General features: G+C 51.9%; 9 protein-coding genes across 9 annotated transcripts; 6 read left to right on the forward strand and 3 right to left on the reverse strand.

Annotated features, from left to right (window-relative positions):
* Positions 1–117: 117 nt before the first annotated feature.
* On the reverse strand, positions 118–514 carry N7457_005536 (copper metallochaperone COX17; the record flags this gene model as incomplete). Its single annotated transcript, XM_057176580.1, has 3 exons — positions 118–258; positions 318–379; positions 487–514. 3 exons carry the CDS (start codon positions 512–514, stop codon positions 118–120), a joined length of 231 nt encoding a protein of 76 aa, XP_057030882.1.
* A 373-nt stretch (positions 515–887) lies between these two features.
* N7457_005537 (GTPase-activating protein RNA1) lies at positions 888–2,153 on the forward strand (the record flags this gene model as incomplete). The annotated part of the gene is made up of 1 exon (XM_057176581.1): positions 888–2,153. The coding sequence occupies one exon, from the start codon at positions 888–890 to the stop codon at positions 2,151–2,153; it is 1,266 nt and encodes a 421-aa protein (XP_057030883.1).
* A 1,163-nt stretch (positions 2,154–3,316) lies between these two features.
* N7457_005538 (transcription elongation factor DST1) lies at positions 3,317–4,354 on the forward strand (the record flags this gene model as incomplete). The annotated part of the gene is made up of 1 exon (XM_057176582.1): positions 3,317–4,354. The coding sequence occupies one exon, from the start codon at positions 3,317–3,319 to the stop codon at positions 4,352–4,354; it is 1,038 nt and encodes a 345-aa protein (XP_057030884.1).
* Positions 4,355–4,816: 462 nt separating this feature from the next.
* On the forward strand, positions 4,817–5,305 carry N7457_005539 (uncharacterized protein; the record flags this gene model as incomplete). Its single annotated transcript, XM_057176583.1, has 1 exon — positions 4,817–5,305. The coding sequence occupies one exon, from the start codon at positions 4,817–4,819 to the stop codon at positions 5,303–5,305; it is 489 nt and encodes a 162-aa protein (XP_057030885.1).
* A 206-nt stretch (positions 5,306–5,511) lies between these two features.
* N7457_005540 (ABC1 kinase family protein) lies at positions 5,512–7,506 on the reverse strand (the record flags this gene model as incomplete). Its single annotated transcript, XM_057176584.1, has 2 exons — positions 5,512–6,712; positions 6,770–7,506. The coding sequence occupies 2 exons, from the start codon at positions 7,504–7,506 to the stop codon at positions 5,512–5,514; spliced, it is 1,938 nt and encodes a 645-aa protein (XP_057030886.1).
* A 451-nt stretch (positions 7,507–7,957) lies between these two features.
* N7457_005541 (uncharacterized protein) lies at positions 7,958–8,530 on the reverse strand (the record flags this gene model as incomplete). The annotated part of the gene is made up of 1 exon (XM_057176585.1): positions 7,958–8,530. The coding sequence occupies one exon, from the start codon at positions 8,528–8,530 to the stop codon at positions 7,958–7,960; it is 573 nt and encodes a 190-aa protein (XP_057030887.1).
* Positions 8,531–8,720: 190 nt separating this feature from the next.
* N7457_005542 (MBL fold metallo-hydrolase) lies at positions 8,721–10,109 on the forward strand (the record flags this gene model as incomplete). The annotated part of the gene is made up of 5 exons (XM_057176586.1): positions 8,721–8,803; positions 8,867–9,110; positions 9,179–9,326; positions 9,397–9,762; positions 9,817–10,109. The coding sequence occupies 5 exons, from the start codon at positions 8,721–8,723 to the stop codon at positions 10,107–10,109; spliced, it is 1,134 nt and encodes a 377-aa protein (XP_057030888.1).
* A 1,188-nt stretch (positions 10,110–11,297) lies between these two features.
* N7457_005543 (uncharacterized protein) lies at positions 11,298–11,564 on the forward strand (the record flags this gene model as incomplete). The annotated part of the gene is made up of 1 exon (XM_057176587.1): positions 11,298–11,564. One exon carries the CDS (start codon positions 11,298–11,300, stop codon positions 11,562–11,564), a length of 267 nt encoding a protein of 88 aa, XP_057030889.1.
* Positions 11,565–20,123: 8,559 nt separating this feature from the next.
* Positions 20,124–23,168, forward strand: N7457_005544 (ATPase P-type K/Mg/Cd/Cu/Zn/Na/Ca/Na/H-transporter; the record flags this gene model as incomplete). Its single annotated transcript, XM_057176588.1, has 3 exons — positions 20,124–20,520; positions 20,588–21,939; positions 21,996–23,168. 3 exons carry the CDS (start codon positions 20,124–20,126, stop codon positions 23,166–23,168), a joined length of 2,922 nt encoding a protein of 973 aa, XP_057030890.1.
* Between the last annotated feature and the right edge of the window lie 39 nt (positions 23,169–23,207).

A 23,207-nucleotide genomic window follows, 5' to 3' on the forward strand; every position in this document is an offset into this window, starting at 1 on the left:
ATATGCTCCAAAAACAGACGATATCCAGAGAAAACAAGAAACTCCCGCCAATGAATGGTATAGTACAGTGTTGTATATTGATGGTACAGACGAGGACAATCAGTCAGACATCAGAGTCTAGACCTTGAAGCCAAATCCGGCCATGCAAGTCTTGTACTGCTCGATCGTGGACTTGCACTCCTGCTCGGGATTCTCGGACTTGGAGAACAGCATACAGTCATCGCGAGCGGTCTTCTCGGGTTTGCAGACGCAGCAGGGCTATAGAGAAGAGCGAATCAGTCGGTTGCGCTTGTTCGTTCGGCAGCATCGGATCATACCTTGGGCTTCTCGGTTTGGGCGGGCTGAGCGGGCGCTTGCTCGGGAGCAGCAGCGCTTTTCTCTGCAAAGCATTGTGTAAGCAAGTGTCAAGTCCTTTCCTTTGATGTAGAGTGGGCGCATTGTGCAAGTATTCAACTTGGGTAGATGGACAGAGGCATTGAGACGTACCATTTGAGGAGCCAAAGAGCCAGGACATTGTGATTGATATGTAGGTTAATTTGATGAGAAGATCACAAATGAAAGACAAGAAGACAGTATGGAGTGGGAAGTTGTAAGTTGAACCATAAGTGCTTACCCTTGACTTGACACCATTGGACATTATTAATGCGCTTTCAGCGGGGCTGGTCTCTATGGGATACCGTAGCTGTTATTTTTTTTGTTATCACCAAAACACTCGCCTCCGCAGATTTGCCTCCCTTTCTGCTACACTGACTGTCTCTGTCTTTTCTTCTTGTTCTTGGGTCTACTTGGGTCTCTTCGTTGCTGGGAAAAAGACCTCCATTGATCTCACGCTTTTTCCTTCTTTTTTCTCCCTTCTTATCTCAACATCCCACTTCAACTACCCCGCCATGGCCCCTCCCAAGGTCTTTTCCCTCGAGGGCAAAGTTCTCAAGCTCAACAGCGCAGAGGACATTAATGCACACATCCAGCCCTTGATTGACAACACCGACTACACTGAGATCCGCCTCGGTGGAAATACCCTAGGCATTGGCGCCTGTGAACGCCTGGCCGAAGTCCTGAAGACCCAGAAGAGCCTCGAAGCCGCCTACCTCGACGACATCTTCACCGGTCGTCTCCTTTCCGAAATCCCCACTGCTTTGTCTGCCCTCCTGAGCGCCATTCTCAAGCTCCCGACTGTCCACACCGTGAACCTCAATGACAATGCTTTCGGTCTCAACACCCAGGCCCCGCTTGTCGAATTCCTCTCGCGCCACGTGCCCCTCCGCCACCTCATCCTGAACAACAATGGACTTGGTCCCAATGCTGGAACTTACGTCGCCGACGCTCTGTCAAAGTTGGCTGAACGCAAGGAGGAAGCTCGCAACTGTGGTGAGGAGGTTGCCCTGTTGGAGAGCGTTGTCTGCGGACGTAACCGCTTGGAGAACGGCAGCATGGAGGCATGGGCTCGCGCCTACAAAGCCCATGCAGCGGGCCTGAAGTCGGTTAAGATGACACAGAACGGCATCCGGGCCGAGGGTATCTCCCACCTGTTGACCCAGGGTCTCTACCACGCCAATGCCCTTGAAGTTCTGGATCTGCAGGATAACACTTTCACTGCCGTGGGCTCCACCGCTCTGGCAAACGCCTTGTCCGGCTGGCCCTCTCTGCGTGAGCTTGGTGTCGGCGACTGCTTGCTCTCCGCCCGTGGTGGTGTGAAGGTTGCCCAGGCTTTGGCTGCGAACAAAAACCAGAAGCTCCAAACTCTGCGTCTGCAATACAACGAGATGAAGGCGGAATCTGTCAAGGGTTTCACTCACGCAGCTAAGACTGCACTCCCCAGCCTGCGTCGTGTTGAGCTGAATGGAAACATCTTCTCTGAGGAGGATCCTAACATCGCTGATCTGCGTGAGCTCTTGGAGGCTCGTCAGGAGGAACACGGTACCGATGAGGACCCAGAGGACACTTGGGGTCTTGACGACTTGGACGAGCTCGAGGAGGAAGACTCGGAAGACGAAGAAGAGGAGGAAGAGGAGGAGGAGGATGAAGATGACGAAGATGCCAAGGCTGAGAAGGCCCTCCGGGATGCCGACCATGCCGAGGAGGAGAAGGTCGCCCAGAGGGACGACAAGGACGTCGATGACCTGGCCGATGTGCTGGGCAAGACTGCCATCTAAACCTCCGGAGCTGTTCAATAATTGTCACTTCCATCATTCCCTGCCTTCCATCACAGTCCATGGATCCAATTTGATTCTGACATGGCCAATGGCCGAGATAATCCCTTACCCTTGGTTTGATGGGGATGTTCTCGCTGGCGTTCATGGTCCCTTGCCGTCTTCAAGGCTACTCGCGCGCTTCAGGTCTGAGGATCTGACTGGCGACGCTTACACTTTACCTTCCAAAGACCCCCATTTGTTATACCCCCAAACTACATCGATGAAATCGCAGCCGCACATAATTTCCTTTGCTTTGATCCATATTCTGTTTGCATAGCCGTGGACCACAATGTTTTCTGCAAAGAACACAAACCATATAGATGAAATACATATCTGGACGAGCAGGGCCATTGAACTTTGAACACTACATGCGTATTAAGGTGTATGTGGGAATCTACTCAGACAAGGAGATATAGACGCGCAAGTATAAAAGTGAAAAATAATTTCCCAAAAGGGAAGGTAAGTCTTGGCACAAACCTCAGATATCGCATCTCATAAAATTCCCATTACCTTGTCGCTTTGACCTATCTTTTCTTCCCTCCCTGTCACTTTCGGCGCTTATATTGCTGCTCTCTTTCCGCTCTTTGTTTACTTTGCGGGTACCATTCCTCTCTGATACACCGCTAACGTGACCGTGAGATCTACCAAGTGAGTGCGCAAGCATACCACCCCTCATCATACCTTGCTTTCCCACAATTACCTGTTTTGATACCTGGCGCATTGCGGATCACAGCCTCTATATTATTATCTCTGAGCTCCTAGGTGTGATTTCGTCGAGTCCCCGAGGGCAACTGAGGTGGGAAGGTGGACACGTGGAAACTGGCAGCGTACCACTGTTCTCCCCCATGCGCCTATATAATGGGTACCTTGAGAGCTATGTTTTGTGTGACATGAAATGAATGCATGTATGCTCCGCGACCGTGAACCCAAAAGGATCAATATAGTAGCTGTGGTTCTGCAGAATGCGCCGGTATCCGGTGTTTACAAAGACCCTGCGCTCCAAGCTTTGACGATGATATACTGACAACTGTGGCTTCTAGGTCGCCAGAAGACTCTCCAGCTAGTACTCCGGTTCCTCCGCCGTCGTCTTTGATCGCGTTACTCCTCCATACCCCCCGCACAACATGGCGATGGATACCAAAGAGATTCAAGAGAAGGGCAAGATCCTGGCGAAGGTCGTGGCCAGGGATGCACCTAGAATTGCTGCTAGGGAAGCGGCTAAGGCCAAGGCTGAGCCTGCAGCTAAGGCAGCTAAGGAGGCAGGGCTGCCTGTGCCGGAGCTGAAATATGAAAAGATGCCTGCCGACGAGGCGAATATGGTCCAGGGCGTCCTCAAGGAAATTCAACAAGGCATCCGGGCAACAGAGGATCTGTTACGGCAGACGCGCATCGGTATCATCGTCAACAAGCTCAAAATCAGCACGTCTGAAGACGTCGGAAGACTTGCCAGTGCCATTGTCAAGAAGTGGCGCGATGATGTGCAGAAGCCCAAGCACGGTGCTACGTCGGCGGCCAGTCGGGCGTTGAGCGGCTCTCCGCGACCAGTAAAGAAGGATACAAGCGCGTCTACTCCAGCCGCTGCTACACCCTCAGACAAGGCTCCTCCCAAGCCTACTGGGCCCGTGAAAGATCGAACCTGGACTACAGACGGAGTAGATATCAATCATACCGATAATGGCAACCGGAACAAATCCATGGGACTGATATACAACGGACTTTGCGCCAAGTCGACCGAGGACCCGAAGGTCATCCTCCCTCGCGCCATTGCAGTGGAGATTGCTGCCTACAAACTCGTGGGACCGGAGACGAAAGCAGAGTACCGGGATAAAATCCGCAGTCTTTTCATGAATCTGAAGAACAAGTCCAACCCGAAGCTCAGCGTGCGCGTCATCGAGGGAGAGATTACCGGCGAGCAACTTGTGCGCATGTCTTCCGACGAACTGCGATCTATTGAGCAGCGTGAGGCAGATGCCAAAATCCGCAAGGAGAATATGGACAAGGCCATGGTCGCGCAGCAAGAACGCAGTATCAGTAAGAGTTTGCAGTGTGGCAAATGTGGCCAACGCCAGGTTACCTACACCGAAGCCCAGACCCGCGCTGCTGATGAGCCGATGACCCTGTTCTGCACATGTTTGGCTTGCGGCAAGTCCTGGCGCCAGTGAGCTCGAACCGTCCGGGAGGTGCGAGAGACGGGATCTGTATTATCTTTGGGACTCGGTGTTTTTTCTTTTTCCTTTTCTTTTCTCCATCTTCCTATTTCCTTCTCAATTACGACTTCCTGCTTTCTGTCAAGCTCAGGTTATGAAAGACGACAGTGGAGTTCTTTTGCGGGCTTTCGAGGTTTCTCCTTTCTACATCGGTTTCCTCTTCGGGGTGAAACTTAGCCGCCCCCAATGGATGCAGCTGCCATCCACATTTCTTCCAAAAATTCAGATATCCAATTCATTCCAACTCTCGCCAACTACAGAGTAGTACCGCCGTAGAACACCAATAAACGAAAACGTCATACCTATGTCATTATCAATCTGCACCTCCCATCCATGGTTTCGATCTTTACATGTTCATGTATACAACTCTCGCATCTATACCTACCACCAGAAGATACCGTGCACAGCTCCCTCATAATGACCTCCCGCGAGATACTCCTCAAACCAACTCAAGCCCTCCTAGAAGCCCTCACAAACCCAGACCCAACGAACCCCAACCACCTCTTGTCAACATTCACAACCATCCCAACTCCCGTAGTCCACGAACACGGCCTCCCTCAGCTAGCACCCTTCCTCGGCCGCCCATTCACCGGCCAAGATGGAATAGCAGCCTACTTCGACCTCCTCTCCTCCCTCCTCTCGGTCAGGAATATGCTCTTCGAGCCCGAGGAGAGCTGGGTAGTCGACGAGAGCTGCATGGCTGTTTCGCTACGCGGGACGGCGACGTTTGTGTGGAAGGAGACGCGGCAGGCGTGGGATGAGACGTTTGTGTATCGTATTAAGCTTGCTGTTGACAGTAGCGAGGATCCGGTGAAGAAGGGGGGTTGGCGGTTTGCGAGTATCATGTTTGGGCGGATACAGGCGCGGCGTATCTTGCTAGAATGGGGAAGTTGGGGGAGTTGTTAGGGTCTGGGAATAGAGGCGGGGTTTATGTGGCTTTTGATACGGAAGAGGAGGAGAAAGGGACCGGGTAGGAGGATATAGGGAGATATGTGTTGTATGGATCATAAGGAGAGTGTCATTATCTAGAAGATTGCTCTGGTCAGAGTGCCGGTATAATGCACATGTTTTTTATACTGTCTATTCAGGAGCATGGGCTTGTCTATCCCCATCTATCCCTCGAAGACGTTCTGGTTAAGCTCAACTCCCATGTCCTTCGCCATGCTCTGCATCTGGGCCTCGAGATCATCCTCCATGCCACCGCCCAGATGTAAGAACTGACGCACTTTGGTGAAGTAGAACCAGATATCGGTAGTAAATAGCACCATGCGGAAGACAAAGTGGCGACCTATATTACGGATCTTCTCGGCCAGCGGCAGATCCGGGGATTCGATGAGAGCACGCGAGGCCCAGATGCCGGTGATCTTAACTCGGTTCACCGGTGAGCCCAGGAATTGGTTGTTTGCTTGAACGATGCGCAAATTGCGGCCGATGAAGATCAACTCCTGAGGCCATTTGGTTTCATCGCCGAGGATATCGCGGATTGCTTTGCGCGCTGCCTGTTGCATCTCATAGTGTCTCTCTGCACGCTCGGACTTGCTCAATCCTTCGATCCCGCGCTGGGTAGACATGTCACCGCCACTGTACGGGCGCATCAGCGTCGCTGATGCGAAGATGTCTGGATTGTTGACGCCCCAGCTGTTAACAATCTCGCCCAGCGTGCGATTGTCGAAGGTGAGGAGAGCTTTCCAGAAGCATGCGTATTGGTGTCGAAATCCGGGTTCCATGTGGATGTACAAACCGTGATCGATCAGAACCAGTTCCGGCTCCCCGGATGGCTTGCGACGGATGAAGATGTTTCCTGGGTGAGGATCGCAGTGGACATATCCCCACAGGAACATCTGTGCAGAGAACAAGTCTACCATAGTCGTCATCACATCCTTGAGGGACAAGCCTAGTCCGCCGCGGTTTTTGTAGCCTCGCCAATAGTCACGCTCTGACTTGATCTTTGACGCGCGCGGGTTTCGGCTTGTGGGTGGTCCATTGGGCTGATCAAGTGGTGTCCCATGGCAGCCTGGGCTTCCCTGGCCGTAGCCGCCGCGCCAGGGTCGCGTGATGGAATCCTTGTCCCAGAGCCGTACGCCCTCGACCCATTCGGCAGTCATGACGCGCTTCGAGCTCAATTCGCGGTATACCCGGGGGATATATACACGATTTCGCAGACGAGGTTCACCAGCCACTAGGTTGGCCATGTTTTCCGAGTTGTCTGCTTCATTGATAAAGTCTGTTTCGAGCGATAGTCTTTCACTGATATAGGGAACAAGACTGTAGAAAGGAATGTCGAATATCTTGCTGTAGATATAGGTCACAACTCTGTGGATTTCAAAGTCAGCATCATATCCTCTTCCAGGTCAATCATAGGGAGCGCACTTGAAGGCCCAGAGATCCCAAGCCAATTGCTGGGCAATCTCCCGCTTTTGAATCTTGATCGCGAGCTCTCTGCCATCCGGCAAACGAGCCCAGTGAACCTGAGCAACACTAGCACTGGCTCGGGCTCTACGTTCCATCACACCCTTCTCGGGGTCGCCCGTAAACGAGACACCGAATACCTCCTCGGGCGACTTCCCAAAGTCCTCACGAATGACCTTCTCAATATCCTTCCAGCTATTCTGCGGTGCATCATCAAACATACGCGAAAACATTTGCTGAAACTCAGCTGGTAGAATGGCAGATTGCATCGCAATCGCCTGTCCCATCTTCAGATAAAGTCCGCCATTGTGTCTGAGCAGGTCCGACAATCGCTCCGCATTACGAGCGTGCACAGCGGCAATAGAGCTAGCCAGTGGCGGTTGTGGGCGGAAATTGATTTTGTAGTCCAGGGCCACGAACAGACCGAGAGAGAAGGTGCGGGCAGTTCGGGTCAGCGATGATGCGTAGAACTGGCTGTCAATGCCGTAGACGACGCCCGTTGCTAGCGAGACGTAGACAATTCGGCGCAGCCATTTGAGAGTCCGTTTATATGTCTTTGCTTCTGTGGGTTTGCCTAGTGAGATTGGGGATGGCGGCACGAAGGGTTGAAATTGGCTTGAGTGAGCATATCGGTGCGGGCGCCAGATGGGGGGACGGACGATCGTCCGCGTAGAGCGGAGGAGCGTCGCGTGCGCCATTAGGAATTGTAGAGGCAGATGCCAGTTCACTGCATGATGTTTGAGATCAAATTCAGAAGGCAGATGTCGAGTGTGTGTCGAGTGTCAAGGGGAAGTTCGGCCTGTCGTCATCGAAGCTTCCAAGGTTGTGAGATCAGGTGAGATTCCTCCTGGCCTCTATGCACCCGCGGACAGGATAGGTAGTCCTCTAGCTATTCACTCCTAATCAATACCTCATTCGCCAATCTGACCACTGGAACCTCCTCTGATGCGCAAGTCCGCGGACCTCCTCTTATTCTCAAGTCCGCGGACCTCCTCGGTCTCGGAGTGAGGGCCGAGTTCAGCCTGCGATGGATATACCCCGGAAGCATCTACGAGTCCACTGGGCCATCAAAAGGAAATTAATGATTGGATCGGGTATCTGGCATCAATTACATCTATAGCACTATTTACAATTGGTTCCGAGCATAGATCACAATTCATCATGGTCATTAGATCCCAATGTGTCGCAGACTTTCGCATAGTCGCGCATATTCTGGGGAATGGTGATATCCCACAGCTCATCGCCCTCCAAGAAGGTCAGTTGCTTCTTGCATGATTCTTCCGAAGCCATTGGGACCAAAATCGGGAGATGTTTGATCGAGGCCTTGAGGAAATTGGTCTTGAAGCAGTTGCCAAAGCCGGCCAGAGTGTCCGCATCCGAGCAGATATGTGTTCCACCCCCGAGCAATGGCCCACAGCGTTCTTTGATGGTGATTGCGACGTCGTCGCCCATCTTCAACAGAGCCTCTTCCTTGTGGGGCACGTTCATCTGCAGCATCAGGCTGCGCACGGCGGGGACGAAGGTATTGTTGCGCGTCCAGAGATCCCAGTGAGGGATTGTTGGCTGGCATCCAGCATCGCAGATTTCACTCTGGAATTTATCGAAGATGTGACTCGGTCGGCCGACCAGCGCGGAGACCACTTTGAAGCATGACATGCCGATCGCCGCGACGGGGGAACATAGCAGCACGAGGAGCAGAAGGCGATCGAAGAAGAGATACATGGTCGCTCTGTAGAAATGGGGAAGAGACGAGCGACGTAGAGATGATCCAACTTTTGCTGGTCAGGGGTCACTGATAATGTGATTTCCCCCGCCTTTGTGGAGAACTTGTCTCCTTCACATGTCCTCTGCTATTGTCTAGCAACGGCGTAGTTGGCTCACGAAGAAATGGATCCATTTAATCTGGCTCGCCATGATCCTTTCAGGTATCGCCATATCCTCGGCGAGAGCCGTGGTCGTGGCTCTTATTCGGGCAAAAGCAAAATCGGGGCGAGAGTCCTTCCAAGCTGGCAGTGATGGTATATGACCAAATGCTGACCGGAATTTTTGTCGCTCTAGTGATGACTCTGGAGAGATCTCCCCCATCAGCCTGGAAGAGGTGGACTCTCTCGAGGCCATTGTTATCATCGACAATGAGCTGGATCCGCTATCACCCCCAGCCCCGGACACGGTCAAGGTTTCAGGAAACCTGGGGTCTATTGCCATGGGCTCAGAGCACACATTAACCGACCGTGGAGAAGCCTGCAAAGAGCTCAGGCTCGGAGATGTGTGCTGCGCAGCGCATGGCTTGTCAATTCTTGTGGTAAGATGATATCCTATCCTACTGTTGCTTGGTTGAATGCAGGTTTGTATTGAGCAGATAATATGTAGACTGCCACGAAAGGCGACAGAAAGCACGCTATTCTCTTCGATGCTGGTCCTGAAGAAGAGGCATGGGAGAGAAATGTCAAACGGCTGCGCCCGAATCTCTCCTCTGTGGAAGTGGTCCATCTATCGCACTGGCATCGTGATCACTCAGGTCCGTCATTCCAATTGCAACACGAACGCATTGGTCTATTTTATATTCCTTTCTCCTGACACTCATGCAGGCGGGCTTCTTCGGGCAATTCGCATGATCAACGATGCCAAACGGGCCGAAGGATGCTCTGATGACCTCGTCGTGGATTTGCACCCAGATCGACCGGTCTATCGAGGCATTGCTCTGCACGATCATATCATTTCCCTCGAGGCAGATCCTACCTTTGAGGAGATAGAAGGTGCGGGTGCCGTAGTCGACAAGCAGAGCGAGCCCCATACCGTGCTTGATGACTTTTTTCTCGTCTCTGGGGAGATCCCGCGAGTGACACCGTACGAGACAGGTCTGAAGAACTCAGTGCGATATGATCCTGATGAAAATGACTGGTTCTCCGATGAAGCCATTGTTGACGAGCGTTCTCTGATCTGCAATCTCAAAGGTAAATGCAGACCGATCGACGCCCGTAAGCTAATGAAACTAACATCTTCTGCAGGAAAAGGCCTTGTCGTTTTCACTGGATGTAGCCATGCCGGCGTGGTCAACACCACCAAGCACGCCCTCCAACTCACGGGTGGCACGATCCCTCTCCATGCCGTGGTCGGCGGGTTTCATCTAGCCACGAGCGATGCAGATCAAATCGAAGACACAGTCGCAGATCTCAAAAAACTCGATCCCGCCGTGCTCATGCCAGGTCACTGTTCCGGCTGGCGCGCCAAGTTTGCCATTGAAAAGCAGATGCCGGGATCAATGGTACCCTGTACCGTGGGATCAAGAATCAGCTTCTGATCGCCGTCATGTCGGTTTCACCTGAAACCATGATGCTCGCCGAGCCCGTTCCTTGCATGCTCAAGTCTCCACGTGCAGGAGTTTGATGTCAAAGCGGCATGGGTTGCTGGGAGCAACAATTCTCATCAAGGGGTATCTCGTCATTGGCGTTCGGCATATTTTAGACTGTTTTCGGATTCCGATGCCTGACATCACTCAGATCTCCTTACTGCATTCTTCTTGTGATCGGGAGATTGCGGGAATGATATGGATCGCTACAATGTAGGTCTATACGATGTATCGGTCTAGATTGTAGGCTTGTCGTGGTAATGATGACAACGGTGCTAATAATAATTACGGAATATATTCGGTCAAGCGGCGTACAAGGCAGGTATCTACTAGGTGACTAGGTAGACGGCGGAGTGTGTCAGGCTGATTGTAGTGCCAGGCTATGTGGCATGGTTCAGCGATATATATCTCGGGTAAGCATGAGTGAGGCTCAGAGCAAGTAGAGTAGATCCTCAGAGAAAGTAGGCCAAATATATCTTGCACAACTAGGTGATGCGTCCAGTCAAACTGCATACGATATATATATTTGCGTCAGATACTCAATCCTATCCGATGGGCATCTCCTTCCTCTTTCGGTAGTTCGATAACCAAAACAGCTAATGTCAAGCGAAATAACGTACACTTGTACCCGTTGAACAAGCAGCAACCTCCATGGGTTGTGTTCCACATAACGACGGTGCAACGCCTACTTGACTACGACCTGGAAGTATTGTTCGAACCATAAGAACCAACGTTCAACCATCATATCTGTACATACTCAACTCTCCACCGATCACTAGATATCTCAACTAGCACTTCACCATCTTCCGTATACCAAGATACAGTGTCACCACCCGAGCAGCAACTACCCCCAACTCCCCGAGGACGTATCCGTCTCCAGTCAGCTGGACAATTCCCCCAAGACTCTCCGTGCATCGTGCTACAGCCAAGATCTCTTGGTATTAGATATCTACCGAATCCTCAACCCCCCAATTCCCAATAAGCCAGACCGTCGTCTAAGCCGGAGTGAAAAAAAAATCCCTCGGCCCAAACAAGCCCCAAGCATTGGCATATCGGCATCCAAATGTCCCCCAAACCACCCCTGACAGCGGCACGCTCCCTCACAGGAGACACCTCCGATAAGAAGACGTGGGCAAAAGCATGCACACTGCCACCCTCGCCAAGACGCAACCAGCACAAGCATTGCCAGTACCAACCCTTGCGCCCGTCTTCCCTCTCTCTCCTCTCCACTCCGCCCCACGACCACGACCAAACTGCACGGGTGATCTCACGACCGAGCGAAAAAAAGGGGGTTGGTTTGAGGCCAAATGCCAAGACGATAATGCGGAAGGGATGCACGGCGTGGGCCTTGGCGGTGGTGGACAGGTACCGCATCAGGGCGATCGGCAGATCAAGGGAGGAGCATAATTGGGTAGAGACACGGTGGGAAGATGGTTTACATCATTGAATGACTTTATCGCACGATTCGCCAAGAGACTTTGAATAGCGTCGTGGGCAGGAAAACATCCCGTGCCAAGATGGGGGTTTACTGGAGGCAGGGATGCAATGCAGTGATGATCGGGATGATTTGCGCGCATTGATTTTTGAGACTTGCTGGGGAGAACTTGAGGACCCTCCGAAGTGCTTGGTACGGAAGATGTCCGTCTTATCAATACAGAGGGCTCTGTGCTCTGGACTCTGTACCCGGGTGTGATCTATACTCTTGCCGATGGGGTAAATCGGATATTGATGCAGGTCATAGAGACCGACTATTGACAGTTGCCAGAGAACACAGAGTCGATCATACCCCTCTTTCTGACCTCACATACTCATTATCCCGGAGGTGTTTATTGCCTGGCCAAGAAACTCTAGTGGGAAAAAGAAAACAAAGGATTCAAACTTGGAGCATTATTGCCATGACTCCGTACGGAGGACCGTCTGCTCGTCGATCAGGTTCTCATTTCGCAATGGGACAGCACTACGGCATTTCCATCCACGCAGAGAGCACTGGCTATTCATAGATAGCAACCAGCACGGGCGATCACCCAGCATCCCCCGCGAATCTATCCCTGTCTTTATCTTGGCATACCCGGACAAGGTATCCTAGAACCTCGCTGTATGCACTGTACGGAGTCCTTCGTATACAGTACCTGTAAGAACGGAGAAGACAAATCGAATCCTGTCGACCCTCCGGACTATTCCCATCGGCAATAACAGACGTGGCCGGGAATCGTAGATCGGGGACTTAAACGGTGGCTATGCAGCTCTGCCGATACACTGGCTGAAGACGCATCCTGCAATCGATATCTCGTAGCCTAGCAGGCAGTCTCATATCTCCTTGTTCCAAGTATAGAAAGAACGAAGCAGGATCAAGGCTCGGATTCGTGGCGCGTCACAATGGGAGAGAAGGGGAAAAAAAGAGACCAGGATCAAGCGGGGATCGTGAACAGCGCCGATCAGTGGTGCCCGAGGCAGTGACAGCGGCCAGCCCGAGACAGAATCAAACTCGTACGGAGTACCATCTGCTCCTGGACAATTGTAATCCCTGGTTTTACGTTTTGTTTTACCCTTGTACCCGATATAAGACAGCCAAGGGAAAAAGTAATACATACCTCATCCGTTGCCTAGAGCGGACGGGCGTGGGCATTGGATGTTCGACTCAACGGCTTTTCGCGCACGGGGTATGGAGTACTCCGGACAGCATACGGAGTCGATAGGTCGGGAAGGAGGTATCTCGCACAGGTCACAGAAAGCACAAAGGGTATCTCCATTTCTCTCTGTCATTCGACTTGGAGCCATACCCTGCTATACACTCAGGCCACTGATTCGGGATACGACGGAGGATGTCGCTTTGCGTCGAAAAAGGGGGAACACAACTGATGCGTTTACTCCGGACTTCATATCTCCGTAGATACGAACGCCCCGAGACCGGATTCCGCGTCAATGGAAATCATGAGGTGCAACCGTGCTGTACGGGGACCAGTGACGAGGGCGGAAAGGAAAAAGGTCCTTGACTTGCCAATGGCGAGGGTTCGCGTCGAAGTGTGGAGAGAGTGTTTCTCCTGTCGATCACCCCCCAAAAAGGGGAAGACTAAGCATATGGGTGTGTCGGTGGATTCAGTTGAGTCACGTTGTGTGTTTATTCTTCTGGAGTATGTCATCATTGCTGGGAAGCTATTTAGTCACGCGAGCTAATGTGGTATCGTATGTTTTATTATTTTTTGGGCTTCGGAGCTTCGCGCGGTCAAGCTCCGAAGCTGCAAGGAGCTCGGAGGGTGTTGCTGGTCGACCGAAAACGTTAAACCCCGAGACTATCTAGGTAGTAGCTAAAGACTACACGTTTTTTTGTCGCGCTTTGCGAATTAGGGCGAATCGAGCTGATCGGCACAGGGGTTTTTGCACATCGTATGCAGCCAAGCGACAAGAGTAATCTGGATATGGACATCGTACGTTAGACTCCGTCGGGAGTGCTACGCTCTGAAGCTCCAATTCTGCTATACACTTATACTTCGTATAAGGTAGCTCTTTAGGCACAGTTAAGCCGAGGGTTTCGATTAGGGCTGATAAGGGCGACTATTTTGCGACTATCATTTCGTGGCGTCCAGTTAAACGCGGGTGGCAATCACCAGAGTCAGAAGAAAGGACAATTTACCCGGTGCACCGTCGGCAAAAACAGGGCAAAAACGATAGCAAATTAAACCGGGTGGTCAGTTAGCTCCAGTCCAGCTCAGCATCAGTGTGTAGAGCAAATAAGAAAAAAATAAAAAATAAAAATCCGCGATGCTGGTGTGCACAACGAAACCTGAAAATGTCGTGCCGAGTTTCCCGAGAGCTCTTCCAACACGGGAACCCCGATACTGGCCGAGTTTGCTTCGCCGAAGCAGTATAGCCAAGACCGAGAGGGGTCCGACATAATCCCAAGTCGCGGGCCCAATGGTGTGTCTTGCATGAGAAAACCTCCCATATTCGGCTTGCCTATCTAGGTATGGTAGCGACACGGGCAGTCAGGGAAGCACAGACGCAGAAGCGGATATCCGAGGTCGGGGAGGCATTGTGTGATTCCATGGGCTTCGAATGGAGCAATGGGCATAGGGCAATGGCCAGGACTAGGGCACAATAGGGCACGGGCAAAAGATAACCAAAAGAGCTATGACCAGGGGGAGCCCCTCTCCCGGGACAGCGTCATTATTCTCCGCGAAGAGAGTCTGGAGATTGCAATATAAAGGGGATAATTTCGAGATTTGCTCCAGGCCACGTCGGTTTTGTATATTTAGACACGGGAAATCAAATCTCTCGTTTCAAAAGCTTTAAAAGCTCTCCTGCAGGCACCACATGGCACCTTTCCTAATCGGGCCGCGAGGTGAGCGTAACCCGTGCACGGAGATGAAAAGAGACGCTATATCCAACCCGCAATTTGCTTTCATTTCACATCTCCTGATTTCTCCATGGGCAGCGAAGTCTGGGGACGCTGGGATGGCTTGGCGAACCGCGCGTTGGCTCTTCGCAGTTACGGTCCTTGGGGCTTTCGATGGGCGTGTAAATCTACCAAGCTGTGAGTCGGATACGAAGCTGGTTCGACATGGTACCATGAGTATAGCCCCAAAAAAAAGGAAAAGAAAAAGGGGATTGGCGCCGTCCCCGACCTCCGCGGACTAGCCGTTTAGTCAAGTAATCGAAGGTATCGTGAACCCTGAAATGAGCTAGGAAAGAGGGAAAAATGCCTCACGATCTGAGATCGGCAAAAGTCCTCGGACACGCCTCCGACCGTACAAGCTACGCGTCTTGGTACTATTGTTTACCTTCGTACCTACCTACTCTGGACTCCGTACGGCGACTCCGTACGGTGGTAAGGTAATCAAGCAACGATTTTGGCAGGGCGATCATCCAGTGGACCCCCTCACGATGCTCCTCTGGCCCACCAGTGAGGGGTTGATTTCGATGAGGGGCTCTTTTAAGCGGGTTTGGGGTAATCTGATTGCTGGAGGCAGGCCTGTCCCCATCGCACTACGCGCACTACTGTAGGTACACGGCTGCGAAGCGCAGGCCAAGCCCGGAGGATGATTGCTGTGCGACACCTAGCCAGTGACCGGTGATAAAGGTAATGCCAATGGAATGAATGTGGGTTCAGGATCTGGGCATCTATACAACGGGAAATTGGAGAGACAGATTAAGTTGGGTGTGCTCATCATCGGTGACATTAGACACTGGCCCTTGCAGAGTTTTTTTTTTTTTTTTTTTTTTGGTATTTTTTCGTGTTTAGGGTTATAAAAGGCGGCCATGTCCACGGTGACGCAACGGGTAAAATCGTTCGGTTTGGTGTAATTTACCAGGACAGGGACGAGGAAAAGCTCTGACTCGGGAGGTTCTGGAGGCGCTGATTGGTGGGGGAAAGGTAATCTCGCGGTTCGGACTTGACCCGAATGAGACATTCTGTCGCGTTTTTGCGTTTGCAGTTACCGTGCGTAATGACCGTGACGGGAGTAATCAAGGGTTAGTCCAACAAGGGCATAGCGAAAGCGGCCTGATAGAAGTCATGACGTGATACTCTTATTCTTATCATATCATTTCACTTCGCAATTGATGCCGACTTCCGTTCAGGACGCGAGATAAAAAAGAAAAGAAATTGCTACCATGCAGTAAGCTGCACCGCGTCCATGGGACGGTCGCGTCGAGGGAAAGCTTCTAGAAGACGACCAGAACACCTTTAATCCGTAAAGACACGCACTCTGGGCACTGGGTCCACTCTGAGAATTTTTTTCTCATTTGGAGAGAAACGCCGACTCGGCACCGAATCCTCTCTTGGACTCTGGTTTACTCTGCACACAGCACTTCTGATATCGACTAGGATGACCTGCACCGTGCTGACCGTCCTGGACCAGGTGGCAATGGAGCCTCAATGGCCCTGTGAATGACCCGTCCCGACGTGGCAATCAATCTTCGGGGCACGATAATGGGGGTTTGAGGCATTTTGTTGCATGACGGCGAAGAGAGACATCCGATCGGAACAGACCGTACGAAGTCCAGCTGAACGTTGATGTGTGCATTCCCCAGATCAAGGGATTCAACTATCCCAAACGACATCAGCGGCGTGATCGCCTTAACGAACTTTAGATGGTCTCTTTATCCCCCTGTGGTTTGTCCTCCACGTGTAGCGAACACATGTCCGACCGAGGAGAGATAGGCGATTCGCCACGGGCGTTTAGATTAAATTGTGTACCTCCGTAAATCAATGTACAACACACACGGAGTACAGTAGATATACGTCGCAATTGTCCGACAGGATTCCTTGGGGTAAGTTGTGTTCCGATTCAAGATCGTGAAACCGTTCCCAACCCCCTCCAATAATTCGCAGCCACACACGGACACCGTGAACTCCCGAGGTATTTTAGGCCATTGGCACTTCAATGGCAAGGATGTCGGCGAAAATGCATTGAGAGGATAGCACGGTTACAATTCTCCAAATGAAACTATTGCGAAGGTGTTGCTGCATCAACATATAGTGTGTGTGTATGTAGTATAATCTACCTCCAACGGAGCTCCCTTGTCCCACAACATGATCCACGGGTCGGGGCGTGGGGAAACCAAACAAAAAGAAATCAAAAAATAAAAAAGACCAGGCCCGAAAAGGAAAATTCCCTTTTCTCGACGCTTCGAAGGCCCCCAATCGAGCCATTTTTCCACTTTCGATGGAGTCAACAGAGCTCTCCACTTCTCGTCTCCGTTCAAAAGACTCTGAGTCCTGGGCCGACAGATTTTTCTCTTCCAGAACAATAGCTCCGACACCATGGTACATGATTCCTCTGTACTCGCGCAGACAGTCCCAGGATCGTGCACACCTCCTGTCGGCCTTGGCTGACGTGGTTCACTAAGACTCAACGGCGAGAATCCCCCGGAATAATCACTCAATTGAGATCCTTTTTGTTATTAATTTTCCCGTCTTTTTGTTTCTCGCACGGGGCTGCAGGAGGACGAAGCGCACGGCGTTGTGTCGAATAGGAGCCCATTGCGGATGTGAGACTCCACCCGCGGCCGGCTTCCCGAATCAGTTTGGCCCCAAGAGCTATCTGGCTTTTTTTTTTTGCCTCTATTCCTCTCCCAGATGTGATATGGAGATGATTGAGACAAGGGGAGAGTGGCGAGCTCCAGAGTGACAATGGGATGGGTCAGGGCGAGACAATCGTCTCTTTCCCACTGGAAAGAAACCACACCAAAAAGCAATAGCTCCTTCTCGCCACTCTAGATTGGAGGTCGTAATATCTATTAGGTATCAGTATCATGGCTACACTCGGCTCCATAATTCACCGTGCAAAAGTCCGCAATTGGCTCGCATTGGGAACAGCGGAAGTACCGCGGAAAGCGCCGGGCCTGGGTCTTGAAGCTACAACGTCCAGATGTATATATACGAGACGGGATGACCGGGGTTGAATGGGCGTCACGCCCTACGGGTGATAGCCGTGGCATTGATCTGAGAGAAGCGCATGTCCGGAGTCAAGGAGAGGGAATTATGTGTGTAGATCGTGTAGACTCGGAATTCATCTCGTCTTTTCCCGCGCCGTTTCTCATCTCCAAACGGCTCGTGCGCGATCGAGGAAAACCCCAGCCCCGAGGAGATGGGCTTCTGGGGAAGGACTTGCCAAGGGGGACTCCGTCCTCGCCGGGAAGCCGGGGTGCATTTGTAGGGGATTCGAGAGTTGGAGTAAACCCATCGACACGCCACGGCGGCTTCTGATTGACTGTGCTAACGGAGGGAACACTTGGTTGCTACATTGTGATTCGAAAACGAGGTCCAATCGCATCCAGGCTGATTATGCAACGGGAAGCTTGATGGGGTCTGGAGGGTTTGCGGATCGCCAACGATACGGGAGTCCATAGATGCATTCAATTGTTTCCCATGCTCTTGTATTTCCGCAATCGGGCAATGTCCTTTGTCCCCCGAATTGGGATTGTTGTTCCCCTGTTGGGCCGGAGGCATATTATTCATTTCTTTGGTCATGCATAACTGGGCTATGTCCTGGCCAGAAGGATTCCCTTTCTTTTTTTTTCCTCTCGTAATTATAGCTATGGGGTACGGTTACTTCGTACTAGCAATTGGAAACAGCGGCATTAATCGGACTCGCCTTCATTTCGGCCAACTTCCATTTAGGTCCAAGCCATTGCTCATCGAATGTGATATTATGAGGCAACTCCGGTGCGTTCAGACAGGATATATCAGAGTCAGTGCTTGGGGACAGCGTCGCCGATCAACAGCGATGAAATCATCGGTCGGTGTCTGCGCCCGGTGATTCGATCAAAGCCGCCCGGTTGTGATTTAGTAAGTGGTAGTGGGTGGGACATTCACGGGCCTGCCAGCCAGTGAGCACCGCCGAATTAAATGACGCTTCTGGGGACGCTCCCCACGAGGCCAGGGGAAGAAAGACCAGGCAAAGATCGACTGTGGGCGAGATACGAAGGAGGCAGCTTCGGCGAGAGTGGTGCTAAGAGATACGGTGCGTATTGATAACAGAGTTGAAAGCGTAAAAGAAAAAGTAATCGATGACATAATAGTCATCGTGGTAAGGGAAACCGAAATGGTAATTTTCATCAACTCGGTATGCTTCAGCATTGGCATACGTTGTACATATCAAAAAAGACAAGAAAAAAGAATTCACCTGCCAACTGCTTCCGGACCCCTTGCTATGTTTAAAATGGTCCAGATGTAACAGCCATGCGATACTGTCGTCACTAGAGTGCCCGTGGTCTACCTAGGTCCCTCCGCGTTCCTTGGTCAGTTGGTCGAAACGGCCGGATTGGGAGCCCCGTCGAAGATCGGTCAACTTGAAGTATAGTAGGATGCGCAGTTTGCACGCCATGGTTCTCAATAGTAGAACTGAAAAGTGTAGGTGTACCAATGGTCCAACATGGGACTGATCTCGGACCATGTCGCTCAATAAAGGAACATTCTCCTGCAAGGGCATTCCTGTCTATTTCCTTTGGCCATGCCTGTGAATTCTCCGTCAAACCATCTTATCGCTAATCGGCTCATATGCCAACTGCAAATCGCAATACATTGGATTTGCAGTGCCAATTCCATTAGTTGTTTCTTGTCATTGTCTTGGGGGTCTCGGGGCACAGTAAGGATCCAAATGACCCCAGACACAAAAATCGCGCATAGTCAGAGCTGGGGCACTCCAGCTAAGGCCCTCAAAAAGCGTGTAATTTTCCTTCTTATGCTATACCTTTTGCATACACCAGATTTCATCCCACTGATGTTTGTGGAGGCCAACTCGGCAGACCGGTGCCGGTAGCAGACTCTGGAGTGTCGTGGTATTGGTATGATCAGGTTTTTTACCGGTTTTGATACTAGCCTGAAAACAGCAATCGCCCCACTCAATGCTATGCGCCTGGCAGGTGAGTGGCTGCAACCGGGGGTCCCGTTGGAGCTTTCTTGGTAGGGCAAGGGGCAAAGTCTGGTAACAACCAAGAAATAAGACCGGACTAACTCGAAGGGGAATGGAAAAATGAGAATTTTGCGGGAACGAAAAATAAATATGGAGAAAAACAGAAAATAAAGAAAATAAAGACCCCAAAAAAATAAATATCATATTCGCGGGCGGGTCAGCGTAGTACCTAGGCTCAACCTCCCCCAGCAACCATATTCAGAAGTATCTTTTCCCCCAAATTCGACAAACACGGGATTATGGTTGTGAAATTCCTTCTTATCCTAATTCAGTCGACTGAATTTTCATTTTCCTAATTCCCAATTTTCGCTTTTATTCTATTTTTTTTTTATTTCCCTCACTCTTTTCGTTCATTATCCACCCACCCACTCCGGTTTCTTCTTTCTGACCCCCCCGGTAATCCATTATAAAACAGACCTTCCTTCACCCGTCTGGTTTACTTTTTCTTCTCTCTTTACATAGGATCACTTCCGCCTCTGCCAGACCCGTCATCCAGCTGTGTTTACTCATATCGTTGGGTTCCAAGGCTGTGTGAGCCGAAGCAACAACAATGGCGGAGCGGAGAATTTCCTATGCTGTCGATGTCGAGAATGGTGAGCGTCACAACCGTGAGGCTGGAGATGAACACAACCTTGATGAGTACTCTGCTCTGAACCGGTACATTTCGACTGCCCGCGATGGTCGTCGTGGTTCTACCTCGAGCGCCGCTGCTCTGAGCGCCGCAGGCGACAAGAAGAAGCCCTGGTGGAAGTTCGGTGGTAAGACCGATGGTGTCGAGGATGGCTTCGTCACTCCCGATGAGTGGCTCGAGACCGACCTGCGCGCTGGTCTGAGCTCCGGCGATATTGAGCCTCGTCGCAAGAAGACTGGCTGGAACGAGCTGGTTACTGAGAAGACCAACATCTTCGTCCAGTTCATTGGTTACTTCCGTGGTCCTATTCTCTATGGTAAGTGGCTTGCAAGTCTCGATGGAGACGCGTCCTGCCAACGGCTACTAACGCGTTGGCTCTACAGTTATGGAACTTGCTGTCCTCCTCGCTGCCGGTCTGCGTGACTGGATCGATCTCGGTGTTATCTGTGGTATTCTTGCGCTTAATGCTCTCGTCGGTTGGTACCAGGAGAAGCAGGCTGCCGATGTCGTTGCTTCTCTCAAGGGTGATATTGCTATGCGTGCTGTCGTTGTCCGTAACGGCCAGGAGGAGGAGATCCTCGCTCGTGAGCTCGTTGCCGGTGATATCGTTATCGTTGAGGAGGGTACTGTCATTCCCGCCGATGTCCGCCTGATCTGTGACTACTCCAAGCCCGAGATGTTCGAGGCCTACAAGGAGTACCTCGCCAACGCCAACTCCGACGATCTCAAGGAGAAGCACGGTGATGATGACGATGATGATGTTGAGACCCACCAGGGTGTCTCCCTCATTGCCTGTGATCAGTCCGCCATCACTGGTGAGTCTCTCGCCGTCGACAAGTACATGGCCGATACCTGTTACTACACCACCGGTTGCAAGCGCGGCAAGGCCTACGGTATTGTCACTGCTACTGCCCGTCACTCTTTCGTCGGAAAGACCGCTGCCCTCGTTCAGGGTGCCCAGGACTCTGGTCACTTCAAGGCTGTCATGGACAACATCGGTACCTCTCTGCTCGTTCTCGTCATGTTCTGGATTCTCGCTGCCTGGATTGGTGGATTCTTCCGTCACTTGAAGATTGCTACCCCCGAGGATACCGACAACAACCTGCTCCACTACACCCTGATTCTCCTGATTATCGGTGTCCCCGTCGGTCTCCCCGTTGTTACCACCACTACCCTCGCTGTCGGTGCCGCCTACCTCGCCGAGCAGAAGGCTATTGTCCAGAAGCTCACTGCCATCGAGTCCCTCGCTGGTGTCGATATCCTTTGCTCTGATAAGACCGGTACTCTCACTGCCAACCAGCTCTCCATCCGCGAGCCCTACGTCGCTGAGGGTGTTGATGTCAACTGGATGATGGCCGTCGCTGCTATTGCCTCTTCCCACAACATCAAGAACCTGGATCCCATTGATAAGGTCACCGTCCTTACTCTCCGCCGCTACCCCAAGGCCCGTGAGATCCTGTCCCGCAACTGGATCACCGAGAAGTACACTCCCTTCGACCCCGTCTCCAAGCGTATTACCACCGTCTGTACCTGCGATGGTGTCCGTTACATCTGTGCCAAGGGTGCCCCCAAGGCTATCCTCAACCTGTCTGCCTGCTCCGAGGAGGAGGGCCGTCTCTACCGCGAGAAGGTCACTGAGTTCGCTCGTCGTGGTTTCCGTTCCCTCGGTGTCGCCGTCCAGAAGGAGGGTGAGCCCTGGCAGCTTCTGGGCATGTACCCCATGTTCGATCCCCCCGTGAGGATACCGCCCACACCATCGCTGAGGCCCAGGTTCTCGGTCTTTCCGTCAAGATGCTTACTGGTGATGCCATCGCTATCGCCAAGGAGACTTGCAAGATGCTTGCCCTCGGTACTAAGGTTTACAACTCTGAGCGTCTGATCCACGGTGGTCTCGCTGGTTCCGCCCAGCACGACCTTGTTGAGAAGGCTGATGGTTTCGCTGAGGTTTTCCCCGAGCACAAGTACCAGGTCGTCGAGATGCTCCAGCAGCGTGGTCACTTGACTGCCATGACTGGTGACGGTGTCAACGATGCTCCCTCTCTCAAGAAGGCCGATTGTGGTATCGCTGTCGAGGGTTCCACTGAGGCTGCCCAGGCTGCCGCCGATATTGTCTTCCTCGCCCCCGGTCTCTCCACCATCGTCGATGCTATTAAGCTTGCCCGCCAGATTTTCCAGCGTATGAAGGCTTACATTCAGTACCGTATTGCTCTGTGTCTCCACCTTGAGATCTACCTTGTTACCTCCATGATCATCATCAACGAGACCGTCGACTCTTCCCTGATTGTCTTCATCGCCCTGTTCGCTGATCTTGCTACCATCGCCGTCGCTTACGATAATGCTCACTTCGAGGCCCGCCCCGTCGAGTGGCAGTTGCCCAAGATCTGGGTTATCTCCGTCGTCCTCGGAATCTTACTCGCTGTCGCCACCTGGATCATCCGTGCCACTCTCTTCCTTGAGAACGGCGGTATCATCCAGAACTTCGGTTCTCCCCAGGAAATTCTGTTCCTCGAGATTGCCCTCACTGAGAACTGGCTCATCTTCGTTACCCGTGGTGGAAAGACCTGGCCCTCGTGGCAGTTGGTTATTGCCATCTTCATCGTCGATGTCCTTGCCACCCTCTTCTGTGTCTTCGGCTGGCTCGCACCCGACTGGAAGCAGACCTCCCCCATCACCCCCGGTGGCCCTGGCTTCTCCAAGAACAACGATGTCGACATTGTCACCGTCGTTGTCATCTGGGCTTACTCTATTGGTGTCACCGTCATCATTGCCGTTGTGTACTACCTTCTGACCATCGTCCCCGCTCTGGACAACCTTGGCCGCAAGACCCGCTCCAAGGCCGATACCCAGATCGAGAACATGATCGCTCACCTCTCCAAGCTTGCCATCGAGCACGAGCACGACTCGGAAGGAAAGTCCCGCTACGTCATCTCTGCTCGCGCCGAGGATGTCGAGGACAATGAGTAAATGCTCTTTCCTTAGCTAATTTTTCGACTCGTTACTGAT

This window comes from Penicillium paradoxum, assembly GCF_028828445.1.
Source record: "Penicillium paradoxum strain IBT 22861 chromosome Unknown utg000005l_segment0_segment0, whole genome shotgun sequence".
NCBI lineage: Eukaryota > Fungi > Ascomycota > Eurotiomycetes > Eurotiales > Aspergillaceae > Penicillium > Penicillium paradoxum.